The sequence below is a fragment of the Haplochromis burtoni genome, unplaced genomic scaffold (assembly GCF_018398535.1).
Source record: "Haplochromis burtoni strain Fernald_Lab_line unplaced genomic scaffold, NCSU_Asbu1 Contig_8, whole genome shotgun sequence".
NCBI lineage: Eukaryota > Metazoa > Chordata > Actinopteri > Cichliformes > Cichlidae > Haplochromis > Haplochromis burtoni.
Window position 1 is genome coordinate 2,235,918 of NW_024582369.1, and position 26,304 is coordinate 2,262,221.

At 40.5% G+C, this 26,304-nt stretch overlaps 1 protein-coding gene and 1 non-coding gene across 4 annotated transcripts; one reads left to right on the forward strand and one right to left on the reverse strand.

Annotated features, from left to right (window-relative positions):
- Positions 1-8,615: 8,615 nt before the first annotated feature.
- Positions 8,616-8,687, reverse strand: trnae-cuc. The gene has a single exon. It is a non-coding gene; the product is annotated as a tRNA-Glu (tRNA).
- Positions 8,688-8,982: 295 nt separating this feature from the next.
- LOC102312987 (nuclear receptor coactivator 7) lies at positions 8,983-26,021 on the forward strand. 3 transcript variants are annotated; one of them, XM_005914465.3, is made up of 17 exons: positions 8,983-9,078; positions 9,974-10,148; positions 14,190-14,335; positions 17,879-17,949; positions 18,111-18,218; positions 18,512-18,610; positions 20,314-20,439; positions 20,769-20,953; positions 21,453-21,607; positions 22,336-22,899; positions 22,984-23,155; positions 23,319-23,466; positions 23,612-23,737; positions 23,855-24,007; positions 24,839-24,934; positions 25,035-25,108; positions 25,238-26,021. In XM_005914465.3, exons 2-17 carry the CDS (start codon positions 10,111-10,113, stop codon positions 25,371-25,373), a joined length of 2,397 nt encoding a protein of 798 aa, XP_005914527.1. In that variant the 5' UTR covers positions 8,983-9,078; positions 9,974-10,110; the 3' UTR covers positions 25,374-26,021. The 3 variants fall into 3 exon arrangements, with proteins under 3 accessions (XP_005914527.1, XP_005914531.1, XP_005914528.1); XM_005914469.3 differs by having other exon boundaries at positions 21,486-21,607; XM_005914466.3 differs by having other exon boundaries at positions 9,060-9,185.
- Positions 26,022-26,304: the final 283 nt, after the last annotated feature.

The window sequence follows — 26,304 nt, forward strand, 5'->3', positions numbered from 1 at the left end:
TCCCTACTACTCTGTACTGCTAGCTGTGGACTCCGTTATCAGGTCAGGGCTGACGTCAGGGGGCCCGCTGGTGCTGGGGGGCCGGAGACGGAGGCTGATAGCGCGGCAGAGGCAGCCTCCACACAGCCTGTGGGAACCACGGACCCAGCCCACCTCGACCCAGTGGCCCCGCACGTCCGCCACAAAAACACACGGAGGTGAGGATGTACGGGTATTTCACAAAAGCACACACATGCACACTTTTTATGAATTGTGGCATGTTTAGCAACCTGAGGAGAGTTTTTACACCACTACTATAAAAACAGTCACATAGGACTATTTATTCTTCACAATGTAGTGTGGAGCATGGTTTAGATCTTTATATGGGCTTACCCATGAGAGTAGTGTTTCTAAACTCCTGGCAATGTCACTCTGCAACCCTTTTTAGAGCTTCTTTAAAATAAACCAAAGGATCTGATTGACAGTGGACAAAATAAAGTGTACAAGTAGAACAGATTTGCTTTATGCATGTTTTCAAGCTCACCCTTAAGAAAACAGTTCCCCAAACACCCTCTCAGGCTGATAAAGCTGTATATGCAGATACAAGCTGCCATTTAAGTTCATGATGAAGCTGAGGTTACTTTTTGTGACATCTGTCGGCTCATGCATCTCCATAAAAGACACCAGGCCTGCAGCTGCACTGCATTTGACAGATTCTCCTGTCGGGGTTGGTCTTAGTCCAGTAGACATGAATTCACTGGAGACGGGGATGCAAAAAAAGAAAGAAAAAAAAAATCAAGAAATTAATTTCCTCTGATTAGGTTAAGGAGGCACTTAGCCCAGAGTACTGAGATGGTTATTGTCTTGCCAAATCTTCAGAAGAGCTAAAGAGAAAAAGAGAAAAAGAGTGAGAATATGTGTGTGTTTGTGTTGCAGGTCCACAGGTGTGAGTTTAAAGTGTGGAGAGTTAGTGCAGCCTGGATGGCAAGTTTCACATCATTAGTTGCAGGTGCAGCACTCCCACAACATGCGCAAAAACACATATTCACACACACGCCCACACATCTCAAGTCATCTGAACCTTGCTCACCCAAAACCACGGCTGTACCTCTGCTCAGCTCTGATTTGACTCATTAATGAGCGACGGGATTCGGTTGAATCATCAATCTGCCATTACGCACATTTACGTGTATATACTTCCACATTTTCCTACGGGGTGTCACAGATGTTTTCGGAGATGGATCTGTCGGATGGGGAGTGGAGACATACTTATCAGTGTGTTGTCCTCGATAAGGCCGGGAAGATTTGTAATGGTTGCGGTCGGTCAGTCCTGGATGTGTGCATATGTTTGTGTGTGTGTGTGTGTCTCTCTCTCCTATTCTCTGACCTCTTCTTGGCCGAGTAAAGTAGGAGGAAGAAAAGAATGGCCTTGACAGTGTGAGAGGAGGGGTGAGATGTAGAATCAGAAGAACTAAGAAGAAGGAAAGCGTTGTTTCTCGCCTGCTTATTTCTTCTCCTCCACCCCTTGCTGTCATTTTCTCTCACTCTCTTTGTCGGACACCTACTCCCTAAATCTCACCAATTGCCTGCGTGCCCTTGTAAATAACTGTACAGTAAGACTAGAGAGAGAGTAGGGTTAGAAAAAAAAAGGGGGGGGGGAAGAAAAGTGGTGAACTTAGGGTGCACTCTTACTGTAAAATGAAATGATGCATTAGGAAAAGAATAAGATAATATAACCTGGACTGTGTATTCAGTGCAAGTCGTTTTTTTATGGTTATAGTAATTTTTTTCATCATATCGTAAAGCATGCTATTAATATAGTTTGATGTAATTTGGAGGGTTTAAAAGTTTAGCTATCTTCCAGCAGAAATCACTGACGAAATCGGATCTAGTCTTTAACTTTTGAGGATATTTGTGTTATCATTTTTCCCCCAATTAACATCTCTGTCCCTCGTTAACAAGTGGTGCAGTGTGCCTTTGTCTGAGTTCTGCTTATCCAATTCAGGGTCGTAGAGGGAGCTGGAACCTATCCCAGCTGTCACTGGGCAAGATGCAAGTGGTGAACCCTGAACTAGCATCAGCTATATATAGCCATTGTAGCACAGCCTGCAGATGTGGTTGCACACACGCTTGCGCTAAAACACCAAGTAGGTGTGCAAGAGCAGTGAATGCTGCTGTGGGCAATTATTAACAGGAAAACACCACCACTACTCCCAGACAAATTTTGGCTATTTTCATCCTTTTCCTTGCAGATCACTTCAAGTTCTGGGATATTTTTAGACAATGGCGAGGGTCACTCCAAACTCTTCAGCTTGTGTTTCTTGAACTGCTTATAAGTTAGAGGTCTGCTTTGGATCAGTGCCCGCTGTTGTACAAGTCAGGGTCTTTTCAGTTTCTCTGTCTTGACTCAATGCTTGATATTTGTAGCCCGAACTTGCTTATGGGCTCTTTTATTTCCTTCTATCTGCGTTTTCTGTGCCTCTGGCTTCCTCAAAAAAAGATATTATCATCTGCTCCTTTTTCTTCAAAAGAAGAAAAACTATTTGCAACTGAAAGAAAGAAAAAAAAAAGAGAGTGCTCAGTTTGAACTTAAACCTAAAGCACTTGTTCAAACAACTGAAGATACTACTTTCACATTTATGATTAGCCTCCAGATAAAGCTAAGCTGGCTTCTATGACTGTGCCATGTTCCAAAGTTTTGTGCACTAATGCTGCAGAGTGGACCACCACCACTCCACTCCTGCAGCTCCTGTGCACTTGTGTGGATTTTCAGCCCAGCAAATGTTCAGTTTTATTGAAAAGTTTGCTCTTCATAGATTCAAACTGTCAAGCTTTGGAAAACTGCATCCCTGGTTATCCATTAATATGTGCTAATAGCTTTTCCCTTCGTTTTAGGAGTTAGCAAACTTTATTTCAAATCGGCAGTAAGTTCTTAATGGAGCCCATGTTTGATAAGCTTTGCCACAAGACTCCGATAATTAAGCAGTCTGTCCTAAGGAGCTGATTTAGTTTGGCGCATACATAAATAACAAGACCACGGCCCACTGCAACTGACCCATACATGAAATTTTGATGTATTTCATGATATGAAGAGACAATTACTAATATGGCTCTGTGGCACCTTATGTGGTCTTCTGCTGTTGTAGCCCCTTTTCTTCAATATTCACTTTGTTGTGCATTCAGAGAAGCTCATCTGCATATTCTGTAAACCCTCTGAGATGTTTTTGTGGAGAAAATCACAGTCGATCAGCAGTTTCTGAAATACTCAGACCAGCAGCCACTGGCACCAACAACCATGCCAAGTTCAAAATTATTAAACTCATCTTTCTATCCCATTCTGATGCTCAGTTTGAGCTTCAAATCGAAATCTAGCAAGTTGCTAGCTAAATATATGCGTTTTAACAGTTGTACCTAATGAAGTGGCCATATTTTGTGAAGTGATTCAGCTGTTAGACATGTTTGTTTGTTTTTTTCCCCCCATAATTAGTTTTATCTATCCTGAGAAAAATTTACTTAAAGACTCCAGAAAAGGTTGACCGCTTAAAACCTCTGTGGGAAGCTTTTGGTAGCACGAAAGGTTTTTACAGTACACTGTATGTATGAAGTATTTGTATGGCAAGTTATCACCACCTGCACTCTCTCCACTGCAAACCTCTCTGGCCTTTGGGTGACATGATAAGCGCAGGCCTCATTAGCCTTTTTAACTGGTCCAGCACAGTTGCACTGGGCCGGTCTGTGGGCTGGCTACATGCCAGGCTAAAGTAAACTAACCCAGTGGAAACACTGTACAGGCTGACCAACAGATCACAGAGTGCAAAGACTCTATTTGATGGGAAATTAATCAGAATTTACGGTATAATTTTGGCAAAACTACTCCTTCAGTTTAAAAATCTCCTGTCTGACTATTCTTAGACTTGCTCTCTGTATAAATTTACATCTTTAAAAAAAAGTTACCCCAGGAATCCTTCTCTAAACACATCTACTCCCTCCGTTTGACAGCTTGATGGCCTTATGCCCACAAAACTTTAACTGTCTCTTCAGTGTTAAATCATTTAAAAAACACTTATTCATTAGCTATTCAAACAAATCTTTTTATACCCAGACTGATGTGAAAAAGAGAGCAATTACAAAGTTTTTGCAATCTTTATGATTCACTGTGTTTGTCTTGTTTTTGTTGCCTACAAAGTATTTTTTTTAATTTGCTTTTCTCATTAATGCTTGGAGTTTTACACTGATGCCTTGAGAGTGACTTGTCAAATGCAGCTTTTACTTTTTGGTCAGCGCGTTCTCAGGCCTGCATGTGTGAATTAGACAGTTTGTGCATGTGCGTCGAGGCGTCTATAGTTTTTGAGAAATCCATCAAAGCTTATCATTATAAGTAAACATGACAGAGTGGACAAAATGTCTTGTGCGCCGCCAGACCTGCTATCTAACCACAGGCCATATCTGCGATGATGGACTGATGTGGCGCTGGCTCGGACTAACCAGAGTCTGAGTGTGAGAGTGGGAGTGCATGTATGACATACACACACAGGAGAACACACACATCAAAAGGCTACGCATAGCTCATGTTACCTTATATCTTTTTTTGCCTCTCAAAGGAATATTACCTTTGCCGTACATGAAAACTTGACTTATCGCACAGTCACACATGGGCAGACTTGGTCATAACTCATATAGGAATTTATAGCTGTTATTTATTGGCCGGTGTTTACTGGGGCTCATAGTTTTATACCTATAAGCTGAGCAGAGACAGCAATTTTTCTTCCAGATACTGATCGTTACTGTGCAGGACGAGCCTCTTTTTATGGCAGATGAGATCAGAGGAGAGTTAAGGAGATTTATTAGTAATGCTAGCTAATAGTTCATGATCTCTGCTCATTATTGTGGTTTCACTATGTGTTAGAACACAGACAGCTGCTCCCACAACTAACAGTATGTCAAGGAAGGTTATTAAAAATCCTAAATAATTTGTAAAATTCACAATTTCAGTTTTCAGAGCTTTTTTTGTTTGTTTTTTCATTTGCCCAAGGTAAGGTTTCTTGCATTTGTTTGCGTGTGTGCGCAAGTGCTGAGGTCAACCTGTGTGTTCCTCTAGTTGTTACAACACCACTGATAAGCAGAGTAAACAATCATGCACTGTTTGCTCCCCTGCCACGGTCACATGATCGAGAACTCTGATGATAGAGAGAGTGTGTATGTATGTGTGACTGGAAGGGGTAATATTCTGTTTTGCCCCCATCTTTCCTTAAAGTTTCAGGCACTGTCTGCACCGTATTAAAGGTGTAGCTCCTGTGCTGTCTGGATGGCTAGCTTTAAGAACCAAGACCCCAGCTTTGATAACCTTTCCCTTGCTGTTCAGTTCCCGGGTCGAAGGTCATGGCTGCAGAGCCTCAGCTGACTTGGCAGATTGACAGTAGGTGTAGTGGCACTGGATGGTATACAGTATAGTGCGGTTTTAAGCCATATCTCCATCACCCGCATTCTCCTCTTTGTCTTTGCTTACTGGACTTTGTTGGTGGCTAGTATGTGTGCAAGCAGAGGCTGCATGTGTGTGTTTGTCTGTGTGAGGGGTCATTAACCTCATAGTAGCCTATAGGTGGTCTTTCAATCACTCTGGACTGTCCTAGGCCACCAAAGGAGTGGTGAGTGCCTCAATTACATCTAAACAACTTGCAATGACTCATACAATGTTATCATTATTATTTTAATTATAATATTTCAGCTCTATCGGTCTATAGATTACCCCGCCTAACACTGGCTTGTACCATTGATTATAAATCCATTACCAATGTGTTACCACTTCCTAGAGATAACCAAGTCAAAATACAAAAATATCTGCTAAAGTCTATTAATTGTTGCAGTAAAACTTAAATTATCTTAAAGACTAATTGTAAAATAAGCAGTTTGTCTGTGTATCCTGCTGTGCTTAAATCTGAGCTTGTATAGCTAGCTGGAAGAATGAGTAATTATGCTAAGCTAAGCTGACAAGCCACATAGGCACTAGCTTCATAATTACAATTACAAACAGAATAATTTCATTTAAAAGGTGGCTTTAGTACTTTTTTAACCACTAGGCTGTTGGTAACATGTGTTTGCTACTGTTTGCTCGCCTTTAAATCAAACATCCTCACTGCTAACAGGTCTGGCAAACATTAGCTTCATTAATAATTTGGCTAGGTAACTTTTAAACTTAGCAGATAATGGGACAAAATATTAATTAATCTACATAAAATATATTTAAAAATTTCAATATAATAACTCAAAATTTTTTAAATTATCTCTAAATTTAGACTTAGACGTAACAGGAAATTCCAAGATACTCAGCCAAGAAGTCAGAATTTCAAGTTATGTACCTCGAAATAACTCAAAATTTAGAGTTACACATCTTGGCATTTTATGTTGAAATTTCAGGTTGCAGCCCTTGAAATTAGAATTTAATAATGCAAATTTTTCAGTTGCACATTCCAAAATTTAAACTTACTCAGTAGAAACTAAGTTACATTTTTTAGATATGGATCTTAAAATTGTAACTTCTTCAGCTGTAACTGGATACTAAGCCAGTAACTGAAAGTTTTGAAATAGCTAACTCAAATTTTTGAATAAAGCAAAAACTGTCACATTCATGAGCTTTGTTTCAGCAGACTCTTGAAAGAAAAGTCATGATATCTTCCTCATTCTGAGCATTTTTTGTGTCAGCCTCATGTAAATCTGTCAAAGCTGTTAGCTGCTTGTATAGGGGACCCTAAATTATACTTACACAGCATTTTTTTTTAGCTTCCTAACTAATAGCTAATTGGCTTATGGTACAACAATGTCAGCATTCTTACATCTTCCCATAAACATCAAGATAAAAATTCACATTTTTTTTACACACTTAAGATCATTATATTACACGCCACACACATCTCCATCAGTTATCATTTGTGTGACATATCCTTTTCTCAGTGTTTAGGTTTTGTGTCTTCTTGATGCCATGCCGTACTTGACATTATCAGCGGCTGTAGTCTAAGCTAGAAGTGTGACGTCCAAGCAAAATGATTCAAAATCGCTCCAAGGCCTGCGCTGGTTCCGACCTTTGTGCCTACAACTGTTTGAAAAGATAGAAGCAAGATATTATCTTTGTTTTCTCTGACTTTGTAAAACAGTGCACAACAAATCTGTTTCATTTTAACCCCACACACATGAACCTTAACATATACCATGCCCTAACAATGTGCCCATCCTCAGAGATTGTGTATTTTTGTATGTATGTGTGTGTAACTTTAAAGTAATTTTAACTTTAAGAAAGCACACACTGTAATAATACCAAGCTGTTTGCTGACTCTGATGTAAGAGTACCGTAAAAATTCTAATATCAGAGGCTGAAATGAAACTACCTGTCTACTGTACAGATCTTATATGACTGTATGGACAGAATTAGACTTGTATTATAGCTCTGTCTGTGAAGCACATCTTGAAAACATTACTCTGTAAAGAGTCAAAAGTTTACTTCTGGACATCCTTGGCTTTTTTAGTGCTTAAAATTCTGACAGTATGCTTGTGAGTCTTCTTCCATTTTGCTTCCTTTCTCTCTTTTGATTCGACATCAGGAAAGAAAAAGAGAGAAAACAAGAGACATAGATGTTAATCCATCATTTAAAAAGTAGGAAAATTAAGAGAAAGATTCCAATCAGAAAGCCTCATTCATAGACAGTGTATACGCAGATGGTGGGCAATATTTTGAGCTGTAATATATCTGAGTCACAAGAAGCTTTTGATGGCCCTGCAAGGGGACGATGATACCCAGAGCCACAGGGTCCCTGCCAACACAAATCCTGCTCCCCTCCACCCCCCACAATCCTTTGCTTCTGAGAAGAGGAGGGGGTGTAAGTAGATGAGTGGGTTGATGAGAGGCTGAACAGGCCGGAGGAGGGACACACAGGCGCCATGGCGATCCCTAAGACAACTTATCTCGTCTCTCACAATGATAGCGCCTGTCAAAATAACTGCCGAGATACACAGCCAGGCAGGAACTGGTTAACTCACAGGCCGTCCAATCATGAGGGCCTTCTCGCTGGGGTCCCACCTTAGAGGGCTCTCTGGGACCACAAGCAAACGTTATCTCTGTCTCATTGCTCACTAATAACTCAGACAGGTTGGGTTTAACTTGGCAAAAGCTTTATTGTGGGAATGGCAGGAAACAAAGCAATTAAGTTTAAAACCAAATGTACGTTGAATCAAATACCAATATGTCTGAGAAATTAATATAGGTTGAAGACACCTTGAACATTGATAGTGACTTTGATGTAAAATGAAGACAAATTAAACCTTAGGGAAGACATTGTTTTAGTCTGTAAGAATTTTTATAATATGATACTATATAGCTGCCATTTTCCTACTTTTGAAGACTTGTGCCATTTATTGTGAAGTGTCGCCACCTAGTGGCACAGTTTCTAGTGGGTGGCAAAATAAAATGTACATCTCGTGCAATTACAGGCATTAGAGACGTCTGTGAAAGTATTTTTGCTCTAACAAGAGAAGGATCCCCTTTCCATGTATATTATAAAGAAAGATTACATTATCTGTGTAACCAATACACGAAATAAATTATACTGGAACGTTAAGTTTTCTTTAGAGAAAACGAAAAGTATCTGTTCCCTGACCGGGAATCGAACCCGGGCCGCGGCGGTGAGAGCGCCGAATCCTAACCACTAGACCACCAGGGAGAGATAGCAATGACTGAAGGTCTGTACGTTTTGTCGTCAACACGGTATCATGATTCGAGGTAAAGTTATGATAATATATGGACAGACAACCTAGTCTCCAGCCTAGTTAAATATTGCTAACACAACTTACCAAGAGCCAATTGGAGGTGAGCTGTCTGTGCTATATGTATACATATATATTGTTTTTTATGTTTTCCACTGGTTGTATATTGTTTTCTTTTCTTTACTTTTGCACCTTTGTGGTCCAGCTACCCAATTTCGCTGTGCAAGAAACCGCACAATGACAATAAAAAGCTCCAAGTCTCTCTAAGTCTAAGCTTTACCGCGCACGCGACACAAGAGGGCGTTGTAAGTGGGAGGAGGCGTTTCCATGTTGGAGGATGCATACAAGGTATGTGGGAAATTTTAGGTACCTGTTTTTATGTCAAATATAAGCGTTTCGAGGCGTCGTTGCAAATCCGTGCTTGGCGTGAGAGGTTTATCTGGATGCATGAACAGGTATGCGCTATTTTAAGAAAGCGAATTTGCTTAAAGAACGACAAATATATTCTTATTCTCACCACCAGGTTGCTATTGTCTTGTAAACAAAGTGGCTAACTAGCATCGTTAGCATCAGCTGTCTTGTCAGCTGGAGCACCTTTCACTTCTCCCGCGTTTGTTTGTTTGGTTTAAGCACATCAGGGATATCTTTTCTTGTTGTTGCACTGTAAAAAGAGGCCGAAAGCTGTCGAGCGGAACCATTTATGGAGGATTTCAAATCATGCAGGCTGCTAAAAACTGAGAATGTGGCTAAATGGGATCGTAACGTTGCTTCGGATTGAGCTTTCCCTCAGTGGTTAGCCTCTCACCTGTTATGTAACGCCTTTAGGCTACACGTGGATGAACTGCTATACGTAAACCCGCTAAACTGTGCTACATACTACAAATATTAGTTTCGCTTTTATTTAACTCCACGGCGTTGAAGCTAGCCGGTAACTTGATACAACCACAATGCTTTGACTCTTTACATCAGCTGCTGAGAATAGACTTTATATTAAGTAGTAAAACAACCGTTTACAGTGTTTCCGTTAACCAGATGCAGGTGTGATTGTGTTTTGTAGCCGAGCGCTCCATTTTCCACCCTCTTCGGGTTATTGTCAGCTGACTGAGCTGACATGCCTATTATGGGATGCTTTCATCGCCATCCACTTAAGCTGATGGGGCTTCGCGATCGGTTATTGGGCTCTTGCAGTACACTGAGCGTTGCTGAATGAAGAGATTAATCCGGTTTCTTCTTCACTCTGCAGGACAAGAAAGACGTGTGAGAGGTGATCTTCCCAGCCTTGTGTCTCCGCGCTTGGATACACACACTGCGTACGGATGTAAGAAGGTGGTTGTTTGTATGGATGCACGTAAATACATGCAGATTTAGGACCCTGGCCTGATGGAAAAGAGAGACAGGAAGCCTGGATATTTTGCCAGGTAAGGGACTCTAGTTTTTATGCAGCTGTCATCTTAAGATTTGCATTTATTTTTTACCTCCTAAAATCGGCCTCTCATTTGTTGTGAATCACCATGTTTGGTGCTCAATGAGTCCATGTAATTATGTAATGTTTTTTGCTGAACAATAATGATTTACCCATAGTTAATCACTACAGAGAAGCACACCCATCCCTTTGTGTTTAAAGGCTCAGGGAACAGAAGCTATGAAAATCTTTACGTGAGAATGATAGGTTGAAGGTGTTGGAAACTTTCAAATCTGTGAAAAATCTTAATGAGAAAATAGTTTCTTTATCCCCTCTTTGTGCGTTTAATGTAACTTAACTAATATCTTTATTTTTCCTCTTTGTTTTATTGTCGAGGTTGTCTTTTGGAAGGCATGTGATCGTGAGATGTCCCTTCACACACTGAATAAACTAGTGCCACGGTCCACTCTGGCCTGGGTTTAAAGCTGTGGCTTAGCATGGTTGATTGATTGTAGACACCTGTGCCCTTGCTGGAGTAATGAACCTTGCTCAGCTGGTATGTACTGTGCTGTGAAGAAGGCACAAGCTGGTGCTCTTGGAAATTTTTAATGGTTCAGTTCAGTCATAGAAATCCAATAAAGATAATGTAACTCTTAGTCTGATTTCCAGCTGCACAGTTTTTATTCTAAGATTCTCCCAGGGTAGCTCTGCATGATTCATATGTCAATATAACCCTTATTTATCTCATACTGGACTTTGGTGCAGTTACTACTTTCTTTGAGACCACCCTTCTTTAAAGCCGGCTTTTGCATGATTGGAAAGTTTGAGAAGCAGCTGCTCATAGCCAGAAAGGCACCCCAGAGGTGATCATGTTAGGGTATTGTATGTGTTCCTTGATATCGCAGAGTACCTGAGTCAAACAATATTTTTAAAAAATAAATGTTTTTTTGCTATGATGCACTCCTACAGCCCAGCCGTCTCTCTAACATGATGCCATCTATCACTACAAATCACTGTGCTCCTCTATTTCAGTGTAAACACAGCAATGAAAGGCATTTTAATTATGTTGTGGATTTAGCTATACAAGCTATCATGTGATGCTTTTTTTTTTTTTTTTTTTTTTTTTTGTGAGGATAAACTAGTGGTTCTCAAACTTTACAAGGATATAAGTTGATCTGAAGCAGCTACTGATTTATTTATTTTAGAATTTATTTAATATAAATGGCAGTCGTGCATCACACGTGGGGCCGTGGCCTGCTGACGTAGTGTCAACTTTAGTAACAGATTTTTGACACCGTGTGAAACATGATATGAGGACATGTGTGGAAAGAGGCTTACCGCAGTTGCGGTGTATAAAGTGACAAGAAATCTGCAGGTTGTCAACACCTGCTTTCGTGGATGTCGGAACAAATGAGGTGTGTCATCGAACTGCATGGCTGATTTAAGATGGGTAAACATTATTTTGGGGGTGTACTGCTGTGCACTGAGGCTCACTTGCTGCTGGAAAACCCTCGCTACACAATACTGCTCTTATTCTGCCTTGTCTAACCTGTTCTACAAAACAGTCTTATCATAGTGTAGAAAACATAAACCTTGTTTTTTCTTTTCTTTTTTAAAAACCCTTACAAACATGTAAACTAATGCATATGGAAGGTAAAGCAATTAAATGCTTCTGTCATTGGATATACAGTAAAATATAAAAACTGTTTAATCTTGTGTATATGAGGTCATGCTTTATAGCTTAGTGAACTTAATTCCTTCTTATGGCTCACGTTACTCACTAAGACTACACAGACAGTCTAGTGCGATCCAGCCATTTGTCATGTCTGTATTTCTTTTTCTTTTTCCCCCCATATGATTAGGTTATGTTGGAAATATTATATTATGGAGAAAAATGACTGTCATCACAATCCAGGCAGCCTCTAATTATTAGGTAGACAGCATATTAGATGTTAATGGGGGTTGCAGGCTTCAAACTGCTCATGCAGAGACACTGTGCAGTAGCACTGGTGCCTGTTTGTACAGAAAGTAGAAAAAAAATAAGCGTTATCATCTAACACAGCCACTCCTGTAATGTGTATCTCTTCGGCTGCTTTGTGCCTTCCTGACAAATAGAGCAAAGGTCAATGTGAGGTGCACAGGGACAGTATTAACCAGCCACGGTACAAATGTCAGATTGGAAATGAAGATCAGTAAATTAAAATGCTGGTGGAATGGAACGTAAATCCAGGCCTGCCTTCATAATGTGGCACTTCACAGTTTTGTTTCCAACCAATCCAAAATAAATTGAATTGAGGCATTATGAGGATATGAAGGCGGGAGAACTTTAATATCTGCAAAAGTTCCATCAAAGTTATTATTAGTCTTGTTAAATATCACAAGGTCTGGTATAGATATATGAAAGAATATGGCACAACTGTGCATAAATAGTCACACAAAGAGGCTCATATCAACTTATGTTACTAAAGTAACTGTTACTTTATTCTTACCAGTCAGACTTTAATTGCTTTTTGAGAAAATCCACACACTGATGACCATATTTTCCTTTACACTATAAACTGCTTTGTGGCTTTTTTCTTTTTTTTTTTTTTTAAAAAAAGGTGGTGTATTTGCACTAGTAGTTTTTCCTCATGCATCTTTGTTTCAGACTGTCTCACTTGAAGCATTTTAATTTGCATTAACCTATACAAAAAGTGTTATGAAGTTTGATCAATAGAAGGAGGCCTTCTGCTGTCTGGAAGGTTTCATTGCTGCTCTGGATACAAAACAAAATAATTCCTGAATGCCCTTTAAAAAAAAAAAGTAGAGCAGAGCTCAAGGTTTTCAACAAGCTAACATATAGACTGGCTGTGTCCACACTGGGCCAGATCCATAGACTGAAGCCGTATTTGCCGCATGTTTAAGGGATATGAAAATTAATATTATTAGTAATTGTGTGTCTGTGTTATGCAAGGGCTGTTGTTGTTGTTCATGCCCTCTTTCATGTGTTTGAGTGAGCCGGATTGGAGTCTTTGCTGTGCCAATTCTGACCCTCGGGCCTTATGTTTCACATTGCTGCTTTAAATCATTTAGCATTTGTTTGGATGTTCATTATCTTCATTGCTTATTCTATACAATAAACCATAATTTGTCCATTCTCATTAATAACTTTAAAACATCCTGGGGTCTGTTTTGTGTTTAATTTTCTTTTTATGATGGTAGGAAGCAGTCACTGTTTAGAAACTCAAGAGGGAGATAAGAAGGGTTAAAGAGGAGATGAAGATGATGTAAAGATGAAGGCTGTGATGGAGAGCACTGAGAAATGCCCCTGAGTGAAACAGATGGCGTGCTGTTGAGAAATGCATCAGCAGATTCTTGAGTCCGCGAGCAGATGTGCGCCTGAGCTCTGTCTGGCTGCTGACTTATCGACCCAATCCTTCCTTTCCATTAAAGCACTTGAACACTTAAGTCGAGCCTTTTGCTTTTTCTCGTTTGCCCAGATTGTGCAGAGCAGCCTAACCACTCTCCCTCAATGCTTGTCAGTTTGGTGCTGTCTTTTCTTAAAGTACTTAAGCTCTAAGCACGCCTCTGAGAGCCAGCATAATCCTTAAGTGTACAGCTAACCTGTGATTTCACTGCACTGCAGTGGCCCCCTTTAATGCACCCCAACACAATCTGGAGGCGGTGTACTTGATTCCCTTCCCTATTAATGATTAAAGAGGGAGAAAAGGCAGTGTCACAAAACAGCTGAAGCAGCAAAGTAAATGGAGAGAAAAGTTGCTGCTCATTATTAAAAACTTATTGCAGCACCTCTGACAGAAGGAATTAACAGTTAAAGTCTGCTGCATTGTCGATGATAGAAAAGAAGTGTGGGCTCCCTGGTCATTACACATTATTCTGGAGCTATTCTTCTAGATTATTCAGTAAACCTGATATCTGAAGCAGAAGTTCTGAAGGGTTTAATTTATTATTTCCTCTGTAAGCTAACAGAATACTTTAAGTTATGGACATGGTTTTAACTGTAGGATTTAAATTCACCATGTTTCTACTTGATCTACCCCCTGGGGCATCTCATCAGGCTGAAGAGGCGGAAACAGCTCAGGGGGAGCCAATCGGAGAAGACTGTGAATGAACAGAATCCGGAAATCATCTCCTGTCCCGACATTCCAAATGACAGTGACGCCAACAAAAAGGCAGAGCTACAGAGAGCGACAGGAAAGCCAGGTAAGATGGTGACAACACACATTTCAAAGTTGCTTCTCTGAATGTTGGAATATACCCTAAATCTAAGTGGCTGCTTTTCCTGTTGAAAATGGTGGATGGTCATGTCAAACAAGGCAAACATTTCAAATGAGAAGGTCATTGTATACGCAAGTAATCCATGTAACGCAAAAGCTCTAAAGAGGCATCCTTAATATCGGCATCTTGTGAACGCAGAAGCCTCACCCACCTGCTGGCCAAATCCTGGCCAATCAGATGAAAGTTGGCTTAAAGGGAGAAGAGTTAATAGTTTCGGAATATGAATGGGCTCAGATGGCACCGATACAGTAAAAGATGAGGAGTCCACGAATACAAATATGGAGTTGGAACATAGCATTTTAGTTACCCTCTGATAACATAAAGACTGAATAATTTAACATAAAGACTGTGCAGGCTGTGTGCACATCTCTGCTTGGGTTAGTTCTGTTGGGAGAATAAGATTGCTGATCTTAAGCCTTTTACGCACTGAACACGTACAATCTGTGAATATTTCATGCGTTAAAAATATTTTTCGGACTCTCTGGCAGCTGTTCATGAGGGCCACGTCATTTCGGTGGAGGAATTTGCAGCGCTTTTTGTTTTGTTTTTTAAACCAAGCACAAATTATACCAAACAGATCTGACCAGACAGATGCATCTGACAGCAAGTGCACTCATGGCTCAAAACACACACAGAGAATGATTATACAGTGATATGGAAATGATAAAATAATACTGTTTTACCTCAGGCACACAGCTAGACTCTGCTCCAGGTCAGTCGGCTCTCTGAAATGATTTCTCTGCCTCCTCAGATATGTTCCCAACTCTGCCAGCAACACTCAAACTGCCCCACTGACATCCTGAAATATGTACGAAAGCAGCCGTGACACTGCTTTAACTCAGCTGTGCCCTGCCATGACAATTAGATAAACCCAAAATTTCAGTTTCTTCCCTTTCTTTAGAGACATTAGGACCAGCTCATCGTGGCTTGATGTCAACTCGATTGATTTTATTTATATTTTTCTACGGTGCAAACGCAACATGTTCATTGTGTATGTGCATCACACTACAAGTGCAAATCTGAAAAATTCGTAATTTTGTGTGGGTTTTTTTTTTTTTTGCAATGCACTCGGTATATAATGGCCTTTCTCAGTAATTTTTATCATCTAATGCCCTTCATCAGAATCTGTGTCAATTTATTTATAAGCGCATTTAAAAACAACACAGGTGACCTAAGTGCTGTACAAACATGAAAAAAAAAAAAACATGTTGTGTGACTTGTAAATCAGATTTATGGAAGTCTGTAAAACAAATGGTAGCCCTTTGGCTGACAGAAGGCTTTGTGGCACAGCTGTGATCTTTTGAGGGTAAAGAATTGAAAATGCAAATAAAACTAACCTTGCATGTCAGCTTTACAGTTGAATAACAAAATCTTATACGGAGGAAGTTAAACTTTCCCTTGCTTTTACTAATCATAATTTGAATTGCATTTTTCCAGCAGCTTTCAGAACTTATTTTTAAAAAAAGATTTATTTATTTTTAACTAGAGTTGTTTTACACTTGCAATATACACTGATTAATCTCTGAGGATCCTCTGTGGTAAAACAACCTCAGCAGTTTTAAACGGGAAGTTGCATAACCTTTATCCTGTTCTAGTATACCGTTAAAGATGATATTCAGTACTCTGTATTCACAATGTCATTTGGTACTAAGATTTGACGCTACTCTTGGAAAAATGTCATTATTGATAAACAATATTGTGCCACCCATCATTTCTTTATATTTTGCTGGGTAATCTTGAGGTCCAGGCTCTCAGGAGGTCAGTCCATGACTGACAGTGATCCATTGTATGATTTAATTTTCAGGTATGCGTTTACTGCAATAAAAGTGTGTTTAGGATCAGTATCACACTGAAAAAGATTTTAAACCCAAAATTTTAAATTTATCAGTCGTTCTGTAAGACCTGTCACTGATTTTCAGTCTGGTACAGAAATGACCCTTGCACTGAGGCTCTGAGGCTTCAGTGAACAGTAGATGTATCAACTGTAGATTCAGTAAAGAAATTGAACCAAATTGTTTTTGCAACAGGCTGTTAGAAACAGAGTGCCTAAGATAAATTTAAAACTGGTTCTTTAATTTGTCTTCCATGTGTAGGCACAACAATGGTTCATTCCATGAGTTAGGTGTCGTTTTATGCTTAAATAATCCAAAGATCATTGCTAAGTTTAAAAGATTTTAAAAAATCCTCTCAAAATGGTCAAGTGCAAGGACAGGAGTGAAAACGAATAGAAAAAGCAAGAAGTATCTGAAGAAAAACTGAAAGACCTTCAGAAAGCCTGAAAAACTATTGTTCAAGCCCACTGAAAAGATTATGAGGTCTGGCTGTTTGGAAGCAATATTGAAAGAGGGTTGATTTAAGGCTGGTTTTTTTTTTTTTGTTTTTTTTTTTTTCCCCCCCCTAAATTTAATGGGCATCAAACTTTTTGCATGGTCGAGGTAAGCTTCTTATTAAATTATTATTAAGTCATTAAAATGACTCAGTTGAATTGTCGTTGGTGTGGCTTTTAAAATATGCCAGTCAAAAAAGTTGTGGTTGTTAATATTATTTTAACCAAATAAAACAATATTTAATAAGTGTGTACACTGCAGATTTTATTACAAGACATCCTGTGGGCCAACATTGTCTTGTGTAGAAACCCATTATGACCTGCAAAACAAAAAGTGACCATTGCAACCATTATGGGCAGTGCGTGTCATGCTAGCATGTTTTGCTGGGTTTCTTTGGCTGTGAAAGAGCAGTGATAACTCCTGTCACAAGTTCAGTGGGTCAGCCAGCTGTAAAAAGCCATTTCTATTATAATACATAGTGCAAATGTGGTATTCTTTAGTGTAAAGGGCAAGAAATACACACAAACAAACTGTTATGTCCCATTGACTAAAAGTCCTGCACAGTATAATATCAGTCACAGCCTGGTACAGGCTCGGTGAATAAAGTGACAGCGGCCTTTTCTTTGATGCTCTGTACAGTAAAAAGAAGCAGACGCAGCTGGAGTCTGGCCAGCTAATGCTTACTCATGCCCTCTGTATCCATGGCGGGGGCGGCAGTATAATGAGGCAGTCAGGGAGTGGAGCACTAATAGCCTGTGCTTTCCCGGCAGGAAGAAACTGCTGACTGTGGACCTTCTCTGCTACAAGGGTCAGATTATGTGTGTGTATATACAATAACCACTTCTGTGTTTGTAGTGTTTTGAGGCTGGATAATGATAGGAGATGAGCAGCTGGTACTGAATCACAGTCAGACAACTAAAGGCTTTTTAGAGGGTCCTCCCCCCCTTTTTCTTTTCTTTTTTTTCCTTTTTCTAACCCCAACCCCTGAAACATTGCTTTTTTTCTTTATTAACACAATTAACCCATTTATAAGACCTATATAACCCATTTATATAGCTCTTATAAGAAGTTTCTTCCTAATCATACTGTTATTTTACAGTCGTCCTTAGTCTACAGTCCTCTTTCTGTTCTGTTCTGTCAGATGATGGCTGTAAAGTTACCAACAAGGCAAAAATGGAAAAGACAAGGCCGCCGGGGACAGTGGAGTTCGTTGTGAGTAACATCATTTTTTTGTTGTTGTTGGTTTTTTTCCTTTTAAGTAAGGTGCTGTAGACTTGCAAGGGAAGAGATAGAAAATTTCCGTTGTGTAGCATTTTGAGCTGTTTGCATTTAAAATGTCTCACATTTTACAGAGGAGATGATTTGTGTTACAGGTGGGACGTGATGATTCCCTCAACAGCATCGCACTCAAGTTCAACATCACCCCAAATAAACTGGTCCAGCTGAACAAGCTGTTTTCTCGCAGTGTCTACCCCGGGCAGGTGAGAAAGCTGTGACACTAAGCATCAGCTGGATAATGTGTTAGAGCGGGTTTTCCACTAATTTCCACAAAGGAACAATTTGGAAAGCATATCTTGAAAGGGGTAGGGCGGCGATATCGGCTATACTGATGTGGACTAGGAATGAAAAGAATCTTCATCGTTTGATGGAAATGAAAATTATCACTGAAGGTTAAAAGCAGATATACAAGTTTAGCCCATTTATTATGTCATGCTGCTTTTTTCCCCTGTTCATTACTGATCATCTAACTATTGGTTATCCGTTATTACTACAGAAACTGTTTGTCCCTGATGTGACTCAGTCAGAAACTGAACTCAAATCTCCGACTTCCTCTGATCCCATCACTAAAAACGTGTCAGAGAAGTCATCACAAGTAAGTCAAATAACATTCATTATATTACTTGGAGTACTGTGATCATACACAGGACTTCAGCATGAACTAAAAAAAGCTAATTTAGCCTCTATCATGTGACATACCATACACCCCGAGATAAGTATTCCAAATTACAGAACCTTTACCCGTATTGTGGCCATTTAAGGACAAAAAGATTGTTAAAGGGTATTTGAAGGTTTTGGTAGCATGTGCTTAAAATGCACTGTAAGAGGTGTATTTAGAACTACATTTGCTTAAATTAGTTATACTTGAGGTAATTCTTGAATTACAGTCTTGTGCATAAGTCTTGAGCTGCTCCACTTTATATTTTGCTTCCAAGAAGTCAGTGTAACCCTGGTTACCCTTAATTAATAACAGTAAAGACAATATCACTGGGTCGGCAGTAGTGCGAGGTGTAAAAATCAGCAATGAAAAGCAACACCATAGTAAACTTTGCACAAGAATGCGTATTTGTATTTGCAGTACATCTGTCATACAGCAATTTATAATACAGACTTTCTTAATAAGAAAGTCCTTTCTAAAGTCTTTCAAGTTATCAAGACGTTTCCAAGCTGCTTTTTCACCCTATTGCAGTTCAGACACTTATACCTGACATTCAGATGAATGTTTTTGTTTTGTTTGTTTTTTTTAAGCCTCTTAACTCTGCGACCTGTACATCATTCAAGCATAAAAAGGCACCTACCTCAAGTGCTTAACCAGTGTTGTCTATACACAAGAGAACTTAGCAAAGTTATATCTTTAGGCACTTTGTTACTAGCAGTCTAGTGCAAAAACATGTAATTTGTTTTGATTTCCTTGGTTGAATCAGTTTTAAAGGTATAAAGATAGTAACTTTGTAACAACAAGGTGACTCCCAAAGAGCTGTTAGCAGAAAGCTTACCATATCTCAGCATGGTGTGCAGTGTGAGATTTGAGGAAAAATGGACAAGTGGAGGACAAAAAGTGACAGGCCTAAAACACTATCAACAGCAGATGAAGGGAAGTCAATAATTTTGGGGGGCAGAGTTATTGAGGAGTGGTAGAAGACCAGCAGCAGCTTCTGGTCCAAGTTATGTTTCCTCAGGACATGGAAGTGCAGTCTTTACCAAGACGTTGGTGTTGTGGGTCCAGGTGAGGTTGGTGGAGATGTGAGTGCCCAGAAAACCTTGAGAAACCTGAAGGCAAAGACAGATCCCACCTATACTCCATTTATAATTAGAGGGGAGTGGACCTATCTGTTCCTCCAGAAGTCCATTATGAATTCTTTTGTCTTAAGGACGCTCAGCTTCACATTATTTTCTAAACACCAGCGGGACAAGTTCTCTATCTCCGCCCTGTATCTCTGATCTCCGATCTCCTTTAGGGATCAGCCCAACGTCATTGGCATGCTTGACAATGAGGTTGGTTGGGTGGATTGATGTGCAGTCTGATGTGTACTGGGCGTAAAGTAGGAGGCTGAGAACACAGCCCTGCAGGGATCCAGTGCTGAGTAACATTTGGGGGTCTGGTCACCTAGTCAGACTGATTTGAGGCCGGTTGGTGAAAAAAAGGTGGTCACACCAAATATTGACTCATTAGAATTGTACAAACTGTGTTCTTGACTTATGTACAGTATATCCTTATGTTTGTACCTTTGAAACAAGCCGTACTAAATAAAAGCACAACATTAATCTCTCTGATCTCTGCCTTTCAACATCTTTCAGTATGGCGTTCCAAACTGTAGGTCAGCAACGGCCCTTCGCCGCGAGCTCTCCCCAAGCTCTGAGGACGAGAGTCCGTTAACGGTCAAATTCATAAAAATGAGCTGCAAGTACTTCACAGATGGCATGGTAAGAAGGAAAAGTCATACTGGATTAACAAGCAGAAATGTCCAAACTGGTGAATTATTGCATCTCATGTATGAAGTTAGACTTATTTTAATTTTTTATAATTCCACACTGGGGGAAATTTCCTTGTTACAGCAGCACAAGGGACAGTAAAAAAAGGGGAATTAAAGATGTACTAGAAAATAATGGTGTACAAAACAAGACAAAATACTACACTATATACAGATGGTTACTATATAAAGTAAAATGCAATTGGAAACATCAATATTTAGTTTTGTCTTTGATCAAATTGTCACCATCTTGCTGCCTCTTTGTGCATTTTGATTTTCCAGGGTGTTGTTGGAGGCGTGTTAATTGTGACGCCCAACAACATCATGTTTGATCCGCACAAGTCGGACCCCCTGGTGATCGAGCACGGCTGTGAGGAATACGGCCTCATCTGCCCAATGGGGGAGGTCGTCTCTGTAGCGCTGTACGACGACGTGTCGCGCATGAAGCTCAAGGACGCTCTGCCATCGTAAGACCTCTCTCCGTGTCACTTGCCACATTTCCTCCTTCGCTAACCGTTCCTCTCAACTCGATTCTTATTCCTCCTTTTTTGTTCCTCCTTCCCGTTTCTGTTTTATGAGAAATAAACTGCAAACTAAGATATTACGAGCCCTTCAAGCTTTTCAACGTGTTTCTTAACATGCTCCTGAGATTGTCATCTTAGCTTTGTTTCACTCTTTCCTCCATAGCTGTTAATCAAAACTCTCTCCAGTGCAAGATCAGACTTTTTACTTTCCCATTTTCACCTTTTTTGTTCTGTTTAAGCTTTAAGTTGCTGTTTCACATCACATTTACTACTTTTAAGTTGTATACCACATTAATTTCTGTTGGGCATTTTTCTTTTTTCTTTTGTTTTCCCCTCCTTTTTTTTTTTTTTTTTTTTCCTTTCCCCGCAATTCTGTTTGGTTTTTTTTCCTCATTCTTAATTGCGGTGTGTGTGTGTGTGGTGCCACACCGTGAACTCACAGAGACCTACCCCAGGATCTGTGTCCTGTGTACAGGCCCGGAGAGTGGGAACAGCTGCCATCAGAGCAGGAACTAAACCCCTTCAGTCGCTATGAAGCTCTGAATCCCAAACAACCAATAGTTCTGGATGACATTGAATCAACCCTTTCTGAAACTGGTAGGATATGAAGTTTGTGTTTGTGGTCCACTTGTGGTTGCTTTTTTTGTCTGCTTTTATGGTTAACACAAGCTACTCTTCGTTAGCTAGCCCATTAATGAAAGGCAGCTTGCGAATCTTGAAATCCAAACCTGAGACCAAATATTAATTTATTTTCAACGATGCTCTGTTGACATTAAAAGGCTCAAAGTGTGGGGGGAAAAAAATACAAAATTCCCCACACCACCAGCATCATCCTAAACTGCTGACACAAGGCAGGATGGATTCACGGTATCGTATTGATTACACCAAATTCTGACCCTGCCATGCAAAAGAAATTGAGATTGGAAAAATGTTGCCTGGTCTGATCAGTCTCCAGTCTTTTGCTGAGCTTGTTTGTCTCTTTTTAGCTGACAGGAGTAGCACCAGGTGTGGTCTTCTGCTGCTGTAGCTCCTGACTTCAAAGATGCGTGGCCATTCTCCTCAAGACATTTTCATTTTCACCCAGAGAACTGCTGCTCATTGGATACTTTCTTTTTTCATTTGCCGTAAACCCAAGAGAGTGTCTATATGCCTATGTGAACTGAGCCTCTACCATATGATTGGTTTTTTAGATATTTTCTAATCAGCAGATTACTGCTTTACTAATGTTGAAGTATAACGAGGGGGGTTGTAGTTGGGGCATTTGACACTGATTTCTAAAATTTCTGACATATGCTAAATTTAATCAAAACCTGTTTTGATAACAGTGAGTACAGTGGGCGAGCAGACGGAGAAGTCTCCATCAGATGAAGGCTTTACCGAGCTGGAGCCAACTGTCAACGGGAGCACAGACGAGGCAGAGGGGACATCCTGCAGAACACTCGACAGAGACCAACATGAACTCCTAGGACAGAGTCCAGGCCAGGGAGACCATAAGAACCAAACTCGAGGGAAGCTGGATGATGAGGAAGACGAAGGTGTTGCTCAGAACACCTCCATCGAGGATGGAGAGTCGATACTGTCCTCTTCAGAGGCTGAAAAACAGGGTGACTTGCATAATAAACCTACAAACCAGATGGTAACTGAAACCAAAGACGCAAACTGTGAAGGAACTGAAAAGCTGCTAAACGGTGTTGATGATAAAATAACAAGTGCACCAGTGGACCAAATCAGGAGGCAAAGTCTGAAGCAGGCTTCAGAGGTTGATGAGACGTCTGGCCCAGACAGACCAGCAGAGGAGGACGAACTCAGTGAGGAGGAGAGGCAGAAGAAAACCTATGAGTTGGAGATGAAATCCTGGCTACTGAAGAGAATGCAAGCTCCAATAGAAGGTACAAGATTTCAGACTTCGATGGGACTAAAATAAAGTTTCAGCATGAAATAGCTAAACTCTTTATTTTCTCCATACCTTGCAGACATGCTTTTCTCATCAGAGGAGAAGAGCAAAAACCCACCAATGTTCCTCTGCTTCAAAGTTGGGAAGCCAATGCAGAAGTCCTTTGCCACCTGCATGACCTCTAGCCCCGCCCACTCATTCGGAGGCCGGGAAAAGCAGCCAGAATATTGGTTTGCTGTGCCACAGGAAAGGTATATTTAAATGTTTTATATAATCCTAGTGCCAGTTAAATGCTGCAAAAATAACTGTGATGTAAGCTGTGTTGAAGGGGCATTGGTTTACTAATGGTATATTTGCGGCTACACTAGTCGGCAGTCTCCTGATTTCGTGTGTGTGTGTGTGTGTCTGCGGTAGGGTGGACGATCTGTATGCCTTCTTCGTTCAGTGGTCCCCAGATGTGTACGGGAAGGAGGCTCGAGAGCAGGGCTTCGTTGTGGTGGAGAAGGATGAGCTGGACATGATTGATAATTTCTTCAGCGACCCTGCATCTTGCAGCTGGGAGGTATGCTCGGGCCTCCAGCTCACCTCACCTCATCTATTTTCTTTTTCAAGCTAACACTACAGTGGTGTGTTTTACCTTTTTCAGCATTTTAAAAGCACCTTTGTCTTGCAATCATTTCTGTTCCGTTTGTGTACTTGTGCGCTAGATTATCACCCTTGATGAGGCTAAACGTAGGCAGAGTTTTGGCAGTATCGATGGAGACTTCTCTATGGATGCACTCCCCATGCTCATTGATACAAGTGATCTGCTGCAGGATACACACATTGAGAAGGTAATCTTCAAATATCCAGACATGCGGCTGCTTTCTGAACACTTTAACATCTCACTTGGTGAAAGGAATTTAAGGAAATTCAGTTTTTCGGGGCTAATGGTGTGTACGTTTCCCCAGCTGGCCTGTCGTTTGCCTGCCCGTGTGCAGGGCTATCCATGGAGACTGGCCTACAGCACAGAGAAACATGGGACCAGTCTGAAGACTCTGTATAGGAACCTTGCAGATGTTGACAGTCCTGTGCTGCTGGTCATCAAAGACATGGATAACCAGGTAGACATAGTCATCATAGATGTGAAGTGTTTAAATAACTGTGAGCTTTAGGAACGTGACATCAGCATTAGGTGAACAGAATATGAGACATCGGGAGGTGAGTAACCTCAGATGGTTTGACTCCTAAGCACAGTGTTGTTGGCTTGTGTTTTATTGCCTGTATAGATTCATATCTGTTAACCCTCAAGCTGACAGTGACAGTCACATCGTCTTAGCGTTTTAAAACCAAACCAGTGGACACTGCATGCTCATATGGTTTAGAGCTACTGAGTCTATAAAGTCAGCAGAAGAGTGTTTGATGAGGTCATAGTTTTCACTTCCACTTCATTTTGAAACAAGGGGCCCCCTGCTGGCCAATATAAAGAGTGCAGTAAAAGGCATTACTGCATCACTCTGTTACTTTCCAGACTTTGCCTATCTTCTTATATGGTTTAACACTTTACGCAGGCCACCTGGAGTTATTTTATAACTTTGGGTGTAAAATTACAAAATAATTCTCATCTTTCAGGAACCATTTGAATTTTCTCTTTTGCCCAAAATGCTTGAGGAGTTATAATAATGAGAAGCACACATGGGAAAAATCTAGGCGGAGCTGGTTTTTCTGTCTGCATTCAGACCGCAGTACCTTGTGAATGATTTGTGCTATTGCGATGCACCAAATATCTTCATGAAGTTCGTCTGCTCTGCTTTTCGAAGCGTTTGATTTTTGTGGGTTAAGACTAATTTCAAATGTACCAATTTGATTTTTGCTATGGCCTGAGAGAGTGGAATCTGTGGGATTATTAGTCGTAAGGAAACTTGATTTCAAATCTAATCTGACTCTCGTCACAGATCTTTGGGGCATTTTCAACTCATCCTTTCAGAGTGAGCGAGCACTGCTATGGCACAGGAGAGACCTTCCTCTACAGCTTCTGTCCTGAAATCAAGGTTTGCGTCCAATCAGTTCACAAGCTCACTCTGGTTATTTCACCCTTAATCACTAAAAAGATCTCAGTAGTGACTGTGCTGCTTTGCTACTTGCTTTCAGGTGTACCGCTGGACAGGGGAGAATTCCTACTTTGTGAAAGGCAATACCGATTCACTGCAGATGGGAGGAGGAGGGTATGTACAGCTACCTTAGTTTCAATTCAAGCATCAAGTTGTCTCAATAATCTAAATCCTTGGGACAGAAGAGTAGAGACAGTAGAGGGTTTGATAGTTGTCAGTAATCAGCACTGCCTTCCTCTGCAGTGGTCAGCTGGGTCTGTGGCTGGACGCCGAGCTGTACCGAGGGACCACCACCAAATGTGCCACCTTTAACAACCAGCCACTGTCCTCCCAGCAGGACTTTAACATCCACAGTCTGGAGGTCTGGACCTTCGAGTAAACCCATCTTCTCAAACTACATTCACTCTCCCTAAAACCTTTAACATCACCCATTTCTATTATGCACCACTTGGAGGCAAACCTAGCTACCCACAAATGACGCTAAATGTTATGTGAATGAAGTTCAGAAGCCCCTCGTGGAGCCATGTTGACCGCTGGCCGCGCTGTGTCTTCTGTAGCCTGTTTTTGAAGTGGGTGTATTCAGCAGGTAGGCTGGCGAGTTTGTCTGGGTCACCGTCCGTTCAGAGGTGAAGATGTAAGAAAATGTTTTTTGCTCTTGGTTCATTGGCTGCCTTAGACATCAGACAAAGCCTCCAGCTTCCCCCAGCATGCAGACTGCCTTACCACCATAAGCTTGTGAGGAGAGATTGAAGGTGAGGATAGCTGCTTTTTGTGTTTTTCTCTTTGTTTGTTTTGACCCATGTTGCTGTGAGGGCTAAAGAAGCCAATCTGCTGACGATACTATTGAGGTGATCCCTATAAGAGCTGATTTTTAAGTCTGCGTGAAAGAAAAAGGAGTCCGACAATACCACATGTCTATTTGTTAATAAATAATTGTTAATATAATTTGTATTTTGGGGAATGTACAGATGTGTGTACTGAAAATACTTAGTGGCTTTTTTTTTTCTCTTTTTTTTTTTTCAAATGTTCAAATCACTCGCCATCAAATTCAGTTTGGCTGGAATTGTTTACAGTGAAAGAGTTCACTTTCTGTGAAGGACATCTTGTGAACGCTGTCTTTATCTTTTTATTTTGAGTTTGTTCATGTGAAATGAGTGAATTCCTCACAACTGCGCACAATGTTGGCATTCCCTGTGTCCAGTCCAAAAACCGCTGACGGAGCCAGGAAACACTTGCAGTGACCAAATATGTTCTGTTTAATTAAATAATTTCATATTTGTTGTGCGCTCGTCTTATTTTATAAATATATT